At 34.6% G+C, this 9935-nt stretch overlaps 1 protein-coding gene and 1 long non-coding RNA gene across 2 annotated transcripts; one reads left to right on the top strand and one right to left on the bottom strand.

The window, feature by feature from the left end:
• Nucleotides 1-463: 463 nt before the first annotated feature.
• LOC124952608 (cysteine protease ATG4D) lies at nt 464-3248 on the bottom strand. Its single transcript, XM_047502722.1, is given in 7 exon segments — nt 464-781; nt 960-1360; nt 1447-1728; nt 1802-1981; nt 1984-2145; nt 2239-2412; nt 2698-3248. Coding segments are annotated over 7 exon segments (1437 nt in total). The 5' UTR covers nt 2735-3248; the 3' UTR covers nt 464-580.
• A 3071-nt stretch (nt 3249-6319) lies between these two features.
• Nucleotides 6320-9865, top strand: LOC124952610. Its single transcript, XR_007101956.1, has 2 exons — nt 6320-8177; nt 9696-9865. It is a non-coding gene; the product is annotated as an uncharacterized LOC124952610 (long non-coding RNA).
• The last annotated feature ends 70 nt before the right edge of the window (nt 9866-9935 follow it).

The following is a 9935-nucleotide window of genomic DNA, read 5'->3' as shown; positions in this document are numbered from 1 at the left end:
GCAAGTGAAAATCATCTTATATATTATATGAACGAAACAATAAATATTCTCTCATATATTTAATACCAGCTTCGATAATCATAATTTTCCTACAAAATTAAGTTTTACCTTCGTTGCAAAAAAAGGAAAAAGAAGAACGACAAACAAAAAGGAAGCAATGATTCTGAGATCACGTAACAAAGTAAAAAAACTTGTGCCTTTGTTAATACTTATTACAGATCACTGCATCGTTTAATCGTAACCATCACAGAAGAGATGGTCGGCTTAAACTTCTTTTCACGCTTAGAAATAAGTGGTCCAACGCATTTACATCAGCTCCCATTCTGACATACTATGAGATCTTGTCTTCAAAAACTTCGCCCACAATTTGTGGCCGCATTACATCTTAAACCCTTAATAACACTTAAACTAGTAATAAAAAACACAACGGGATGTGTGTTCGATTTATAAGTAATACTATATGTTGAATTTATCACTTACGAATATTGGACGAATGACCGAAGGATTACAAATGTTGCGAACTGTAGTACGTACATTGCGTAAGAACTACGTTGTTAGTATTTTTAAGTACATTGAATTTCTATTTGCTTTTATTTTCTATACATATGAGTTCAAATTCCTCGAACTCATAATGATCTTCGAATGCACCGGGTCGTACAAATAGAGTTGTCGACGGCAATGGATTTTCTCCGACCTCTATGTTTTCTTGTAATTCCTCCCCACTTCCTTCGCAAAATAAGAACATTGGATAATCTGTTTTCTGGGTTTGCGGCATCAGAACCTATAATAAACAAAAAAAGGCACTCAGCACAAATAAATTCATATCAAATTTACTTTCCGGCTATTCTTAAATATCAGTTCATTATTTTTTTTGTTTATTCGTGTGGAAAATAAAAGTGTAATTATAAATTAAACAATTGCATAATAACATTCTTTCATACTTATTAAATTAAACTTACATTTTCGATTTTAGTTACAAATTCGTCAAAGGAATTTTTATCGTGTATGTAAAATCCAATGCAACAACTAGGATCCATTTTGGAAAGTACCATTTTTCTAGGCGAGGTACAATGGAATGTCGATAAGGAAAACGTTTCTTTTGACATATCTACGCTTTCTTGACAATAATGTGGATCTAAATGTATCAATTTATCTTCTTGATAACCAATGAAATAAAGAGAATGTCTAGGACGTCCACCAATGATACCAATGCAAAATTCTAACTCCAACAACCTTGTCAAACATGGTATGTAAGTCGGATTTAACTTATCAGTACCAAGTCTTAAAGGTACTAGTAATACAAGAGACCTCCAGCATTCATTTGGAGTTTCGCATAATTTTTTAACATCATCCAAATAGACTGTACAACAAAAAGAAATACAATGATAACATAAATGGTTATAGTGTTAGAATAAAATTATCAATATAATATCTAATCCTATATACCTGCACAGTCTTGAGCAACATAGACGCACAAATTACTAAATTCCCTGTGAGTTTCAGCCGCAGATTTTACTGCTTGGCTTAAAAGATGTGCAACTGACCCAGGCCCATACCAATCTCCTACTTGTTTCCCCGATTGTGCACCAAGTGACACTAGTTTATGAATAGAAAGAGGAGAATGAGGTCCTGGCTGGTCTCCAAACCATTTTATAATCATACGATGTTTCATCTCTTCTTCCTTTTGTTCATCTGTTTTAATTGTTTGATCCGGATACCACCTCCAATCTGTATAGAAAATATTTATTTAAAATTTTATATTATAATAAGAAAGTTATATTAATAACAATAAAATCAATACCTCGTCCTAGAAAATGATAAACTAATGCTTGCGCCATCATCATTTGTCCGCTACGTAGCATACAACCCCAGCCACAATCTGTAGTAAAAGTAGATCCTCTTAAATTTGGAAATTCTCTTCTATAAGTTAACCATAGACGAGAGACGAAGTCTCTCTTAAATCCTTCGATTCCTTCTTCATACTAGCAGCATCTATTGCTAATGACACTTCGCTTCCAGTTCCTAATCCTGAGAGAGCATCGGAAGCTTTTTCTAGAGTATCTTCCAACTGTTTGGGATATCTCTGTCCGAGCAACCATACTGGAGATTCTTTTGAAAAGTTTGTTTTTATTTTTACAGTCCATCCTAAAAAATTAAAAGAAAATGTATACTTCTAACAATATGTTATTTATAATATAATAGTTAATATATTATTTAACTATTTTCCTAAATACATACCATATTTCACATTATTCCATATAGAGAGCAATTTTGTTTTAACTTTGTTATCGACCTCTGTTACAACTGCAGAATCATCTAATTGTAGTTCATAATTGGAAATTGGGACGATACGTTGAATATCAGAAACATGATCTGCCGAACTAGAATAATAGCTGTTACTGCTAAAGCCACCTAATGAACAATATATAATTTACTTATCTGAATTTAAGAAGTACATAGCTTGCATTATATGAAGAAGGTTTTAATAATCGCGTTAAGAAATAACCGATATATTACTCAAAATTAATTAAAAATTTATTTTTTATGTATAATTACTTGCAAAATCTGATTATCATATTGAAGATTTTACTTGAAAACATAAAAAAGAAGAAATACACAATTTTTTGTCGACGCATCGAGTATGAATCAAGTGTTAAAAGAATCACGTAAACGATTAATTTCTATTCAATTACTTACCTAACCTCTCCCGTGCGGCTTGTACTTGTCCCTTCATATCCAAGAAGCAAAGCCCTTGATAAGTCACACACCAAAAAATCGTGTCTATTCTGTATTCTTGTTAGCACTCAGCTATTTACATTTTCAATTAGTAAGCACTGACAACTAACATTTGTATAAAAAATACCATTCTTTTTCATCGCATTATTATAAGAAAATGACATTTTATTGTCAAGGACAAAAGGGAAATTAACAGTAAAAGGATTATTTCAATGTGCGTCTAGCATATAGATAATAGCTCGTAGAAGGAATACAATACCGAAAAACTACTTCAAACAATGAACTATTATATCTTTCTTAATACATAGGATCCAGTGGACAATATTTAGCCATTACAATGAATTTTCGAAATAAATCTCTTGCACAGATATGAACGAAATTGGAGACACACAAAACTTTACTTCACTAGTTACAGATCAAAAGCGCACTGATTGAAGCTTCTCTTTACAAAGAAACCGTGGAAATTTAAAGTGTCCGTTACATCGAATTATGCGCCATCTAGTAGCTAATATGAAAATTATTAACGCTTCGTTATATTTAATCGAAGCCGATCCAAACCGAACGAAAGAAACGCGGGATTTTTGATCTTAGAATACATATCTTCGGCTTTATCTTACAGATGATCAGCATCCAGAAAATAAAATTAGTCTCGATAAGAAGAAAACAGGAAAACATTTATAAGTTCGACGAACTAGACGTCTTCATCCGTTTTCCTCAATTAATCGAAGCAGTTCATGAAATATTTGCGCAGTGGTAGGGGAGTAGCGAGAAAGAAGAAATATAACGTAGTTTAAAATACGTACCGTTGACCCCCTTTTTCTTGGTTACGGAAATATCCTTTTACCAAAAGTCGTTAATCATTCGAGATAAAGACCGACAGGACGTAATGCATTTGGCGCGCCACGTAATTGACGCAACTGATAGATTTCTGGGACGCTTTACAATAATAAGACATGTGTAATACCAAAATCCTTCATTGTTTCAATGATATTCACTTTCGATGACTACGCGACAACATTATGATTATTATCTTATCTTAGATTACAACATTTTCTTTATAATCTTTTTATTTTAATAACGACATTTCAAAATGATTAGGAAGATAACTTATTCAAAGTTTTATTTTTATTTATTTATTTTTTCATTTGTACAGGTAAAAGATAAACACGTTATCTTCCGGAAATAAATGTGAATGCGATTTGTTAATATGTGAGATAAATTTTATGATAACATCGATAACACATATTTGTACTCAACGCACGTGTATTTGTAATTTTGTGGCAGCTCGCCAAGAAGGTTGATAAACATATTTTTTTTTCGTCGATTTTATGGACGCTAATAGAACTTATTCGATGGAAATGTGATTATTTTCTTTTTTATTTTTTTTTTTTTTTTTTTTTCAATCTTATAAATAAGTATCAATCTTTCCGCGCGTTTGCGTTTATATATACATAATTATATGATTCTAATGTCATTATATTTTCCGATTTCGTAAAAAGAGAGTATAAATCGGTGTAATTTCTTAAGACGGAATTTTAAAGTATAGTTATATATATATGTATATGTATATATAATATATATATAATATATATATATATAATTTAATTAATATTTTTAATATTTAAAGGAAGAAAATCACGTTTTCTTAGAATGTGGAAAAAAATCGAAGGTTTCTGCTTGTTGATAAAAGATTTTTAAAAAACGCGATGTTAACGTTAAGCAAACGATATGAATTCTTCATGTTTGCTCGCACATTGCTAATTTTACGTATATAAGTAAGTGCTACTTACTTTGGTCGTCGCTGACGGTACGATTCTAGAATTACCATGTGCCTCTTGTCACGAAATATCCGGTAAGCTTCTCATCAGAATCTCTCTTTCTCTTTTCTCTCTCTCTCTCTCTCTCTCTCTCTCTCTCTCTCTCTCTCCCTCTCTCTCCCTCCTTCTCTCTCTCTCTCTCTCTCTCTCTCTCTCTCTCTCTCTCTCTCTTTCTCTCTCTCTCTCTCTCTCTCTCCCCTGTTTTCCCTATTTCTTCTCTTTTCCATCTACTCTTACACCTACCTTGACCTACGTCGTGCTCGTTCTAAATTTCGCATTGTGCAGCCGCGGCTGATGCGAAATAGAATCAGCTTTATACGAGACTTACAACGGTGAAGGAGATTGATGGAAGGAAATGGAACGGTATAATCATGCGGACAATAATCGTCTTCATCGTGCCCATGTCGATCTTCGCGACAATGGACGACCGTCTTATTGAAAGCTCGAAGGCTATATTAGTTAACCCCCGTTTAATAATATCACAATAGAAATTCTATGCATATGCATCTGCATACGTATGTACGTCTGAATACGTAAACATTTTAGAAAATTTTATACTATAAAAATACAACAACGGACGGCATCAATGACGTATCAAAATTAAAAATAGACAATATTCATACTTTTCCAAACTCCATTACTTTTCAATTTTCTTATTCTCAGAATCAATTTTGTACTTATTTTTTATATATAAATAATTGAGAGAGAGAGAGAGAGAAAGAGAAAGAAGAGAGAGAAAAGATAAATCGTGCTAATTCAGTTATAACAATTTTTCAGCTCGCCTTTGTATTCGTTATAATTTATAGGTATACTTATACGTAGGCATAAATATCCTATTGCATCGAAATTTATTTTGCTCATAAGTTTGAGCTTTATCTTCATTTATATTTGATATTTGTTGATGTAGTATAATAAAATAAGCTAAGAAAGGTTTACTTCTTAAACAATAGAGCTGTACCTTTGTAATGAAAATATCCCGGCATAAGATCGTAAATAGTAAAAGTACCTTGTAGATATAATCTAAAATTTTAATGGACAATAATATTCAACGGTACCATCAGAAAAACTTCAAGTATAGTTATTTGTAATTGAACATTTTAGAAATTCGAGGTCAACATATATCTTTTATTTTATACTTACATATAAAAGGTATATAAAGATGTGAATGAATAGATAAGTCTGTTGAATTACGTATGCAAAGTGTACTCAATTGCACCGACAAATTTGTTTGTATAATGATGAACGAGTGAGTAAAATTAAAAATATGTATGAACCATCGTACATATGCGCGCGTACATATATGGACATGTACATAACAGTGGAGAGACTTAAGTATTCGTACAATAAAATGTATTTTTAAATGTGCAAATTTACATTACATTTTTAAATATGCATAACGATCAAGACATTTTTGTTTATCTATCTCTTTGTGCATGCATGCCTAATTATAAATGAAACTTGTGTATTTAAGCGTTTTATTCTTTTGAAATAATTACAAACTTCAGTATTGCATATTCTAATTTCTCCTTTTCAAGAACGATATTCGCTTTGAAGTAGCTTACGCACATTGATACACACGCTTTATAGTACGATAAAAAATTTGAGGACGCCATATTGGAATCATTTTTCATATCGTTTCGATGCAAAGAGATTTCTTTTTTCTTTTTTGTTCTTTCTTTTCTTTTCGGATTAAAATACTAGAAATATTTAAGTCATATGATCAGATCAAAGGCAGCAAAGTCGAACGTATAATAAGAACGATTCTAATGATTCTATGGTTATTTATAGAAACGATATGCTCGAGAATGAAGAGAACTTTGACGGAAAATAAAAGGAAAGGAAAGAAAAGAAAAGAACAAAAAAGAAAAAAGAAAAAGGAACGTAGAGAAGCACTTGGAGAAGAAGAAAAATATACCAGAGCTTTTAAGGATGGGCCGAGTGGAATTTCGTTTTTCAAATGTCAATGAAGGAACTCGCTTCGCGTTTGGATATGCTGACGTCAAGCGTCGTACTCCAAAATCGATGCTAAAAATACGAAAAATTTTCCTTCAAAGAAATCAAAGGCTGAAAAAAGAATAAAACAAATAATGGAACACTTTCAATTCAATGACAAAAAGAATTCCATATCTCTGTATTTAAAACTCGAAAAAAAATATGATATATAAATACGCGAATCCCTTTTTCCTATTTAGATAGTATAGCTAGGAACGAATTTTCAATTTCTTGTATAATTTTAAATATCTTTTGAAAGAAGGAATATGAAACGGATGCTTCGAAAAAGATCCTAGAATATTTCTGTTCTATCACACGATAAATACCGATACGGCTGCCTAGTCTCGTTAAATTAAGTTCAATGGATCGATATTCGATGGATCGTATCTACTACAAATAGTTAAGTCCATTCCGATCGATTCAGGCAAATATTTTGGACCTAAAGTAACATCCGATAAAATTGTCAAGTCTGAAAACCTTTAAAAGGACTGATACAACCGTTAATCTTATTCATTCTATTTTTTTTTTTTCTTATTGTTGTAGCAGAAGAAGAGGAAAGGTTGTAACAACAACAGGTTTGAAGTTACGATAAGATATCGTCCTCGCCACGGCACAAACGTTTATCCTTGCACTTACTGGAACTAAAGAAGCGCAAGTGAATAACGAGTGAACGGGGATAAAAGGAGGAAGAGAGAAGGTTCTTCTTCGACGGTGAAGCACGTCACGGCGTTTAACCTATCGTTCGTGCGAATGTGCGAAGTATACATTGGTTGGCACTGGCACTCGGAGGTAGTAGTGGTAGTGATGGTGGTGGTGGCGATAAGAGGGGGTAGAGTAGCTTAGAGAATAAGTGGGGATAGATAGAAGCGCGAAACAGTGGCGCGAGAGTGAGCTTGGTACTGCGATAGAGAACGAGTAAAAGAGAGAGAGAAAGAAAAAGGAAAGAAAGAAAAGAGAGAAAAGAGAGGATAGAGAAAGGAAAGGGAGAGAAAAAAGGAGAGAGAGAGAGAGAAGAGAGAGAGAGAAGAGGGGATAAAATAGAGTAGAGAGTGACGAGGGTAGCCGAAAGGGTAGCCGAGAGGGTAGGCAAGAGGATACAGAAGTAGTGGGGGATGGAAAAGGGGCAAGAGGGTAGGAAAGGCCGGCCGGCCAGTCGTGCTGTGGCGGCAACTTGGAGATCGTCGCTTATCCGTACTCTTCCCTGAACGACGATGTTTTCAAACAACGATCCTTTGGTTCGTCCTATCGACAATTTTCGAGGACGGATCGTCGAAATCACGAGGGATGAAACACCTCGATGGACGGTCGATGAGTCTCATCGAACAGCCACCCTCTCCTCTACTGTCGCCGTTTAGGAGGAGACAGGACAAGGAGAACAAGGAAAAAAGAAGAGAGGAGAGGATAACGCGACGAGAAGAAAACAACGTCTCTCTGTCTTTTTAAATCGATCTTATTTTCTCGCGATCTCGGTTGCTGATTCTCGAGTCCACGCCTACGTGAAAGAGTGAGAGAGAGAGAGAGAGAGAGAGAAGAGAGAGAGAGACAGAGACGGAGAGAAAGAGAGAGGGTGATCTCCGCGGAGGCTGCAGTTGCACGGCAATTGCGCGATTACTTTTCGCGACGGCTTGCTTGGTAAACATAGAAAACAGAGCGAGCAAAAAAAAGATATATACATATATTATATATATATATATATATATATATATAATATATATATAAATATAAAGGAAGAGAGTAACTTGTTTTTCCGAGCGTCGAGTCATCTCGCGCAAGCATCGTCGAGATTATCGATTCGATACGTATCATATTCCAACATGCTATCGTCGAAGCTCGTTATTTCGACTTTCATTTTTGGAGTAAGATAGATAGATATAGATAGATAGATAGATAGATAGATAGATAGATAAATAGATAGATAGATATAGATAGATAGGGAGAGAAAAAAAGAGAGAAAGAAAAAGGGAAATAGAAAGAGAGAGAGAGAGAGAGAACGAGAGAGAGAGGCGGAGCAAATCACAGTTAGCCTCCAATCTCTACATGCGTGGGTGCGTGTGTTCGTTCGACGATCCATTTTTCTTCTTCTATCTTAAGGTGCGTGATTTCGTGCGTGTGTGGATCTATTAGGCAACAGAAATATTATGTATCTCTGACATATGAATGAAAGAGAAGAACAAAAATAGAGGAAAGAGAGAGAGAAAGAGAGATAATGAAGAAAAGAGAAAAAGAGGTAAAAAGGGAAAGAGTGAGGAAAGAGATGGATGAAAAGGGAACGCGTTATTTAGGTCAGTCAGCAATTTTCGTGCCCGAGTCTTTGAACGTCCACCCTTCAAAGAAAGAGAGAGAATAAGAGAACGAAAGGGTGCGAAATTTTAGCAAAAGAAACTGGAGGATAGAGGTGAATGGTGTTTTTTAGAAAAGAAGCTGGACGTTGGTAAAGAGCGTGAATCGAGTACCGCATGTTAGAAATTCGCTTTTGTGGTTATCGCCCTTTTCTCTCTCTCTCTCTCTCTCTCTTTCTCTCTCTTTTCGACCTTCGAACTTTCATTCACTCTTCTCACGCCCCACGATACGCTCTTCTCACTTTCTTATTGTAACGTATGTACATATCTCGAAGAAGAAGTAGATGAATTTGATATACAAACACGTGCGTGTTCCGAGACTCTTCAAAAGTAGCACGATTAAAATGTATCGTTCTCTTTATATGTATGTATATATATATATATACATAATATTATACAATATATGTACAAACGCACGCACGCACGCACGCGCGCACACACGCACAAATGTATATGTATATATATAGATTTCTCTTTTACTCTCATTTTTCTCTTTGGAAGAAAATATCGCAGTGACGAGCATCGATTTTCAAGCTTGAATTTTTAGCTGGTAATTTAGCGGATTGAACGAGAGCTGATACGGATGTGAGACTTTTATCTTCGGAAAGAAGTTTTCTCTTTCTTTCCTCTTTCTCTCTTTCCTTCTCTCCCTTTCTCGTTCTCTTCCTGGAGGTTGAAAGAGGAAGAAGAGAAGGTCTAAAAGGACTTCTTTCTCTCTTTCTCCTTGCGTGGGAAAATAACAAGTTGCCAGTGAACCACGAGGAAGTTCAACATCGTGACGTGATATTGATTTGTTTTTGTTGAAACACAGAGTCAGAGAGGAAGGAGAAGAGAGAGAGAGGGAGGAAGAGAAAGTGGGAGAAAGAAAGAAATAGAAATAAAAAAGGCAGGAAGAGGGGAGTAGCAACGTCGAAGAGGAATGTGTGTCAGGACACTCGATACTCGACGATTCTCTCGTGACTGGACCAAGGATAAGTTGGAGTGAGAGAAAAAGAAAGATCGATATATATATATATATATTTTATATATATAGTTACTATATTATATATAA

This window comes from Vespa velutina, chromosome 10 (genome assembly GCF_912470025.1).
Source record: "Vespa velutina chromosome 10, iVesVel2.1, whole genome shotgun sequence".
Taxonomy (NCBI): Eukaryota; Metazoa; Arthropoda; class Insecta; order Hymenoptera; family Vespidae; genus Vespa; species Vespa velutina.
This window is presented reverse-complemented; position numbering and strand designations above follow the sequence as displayed.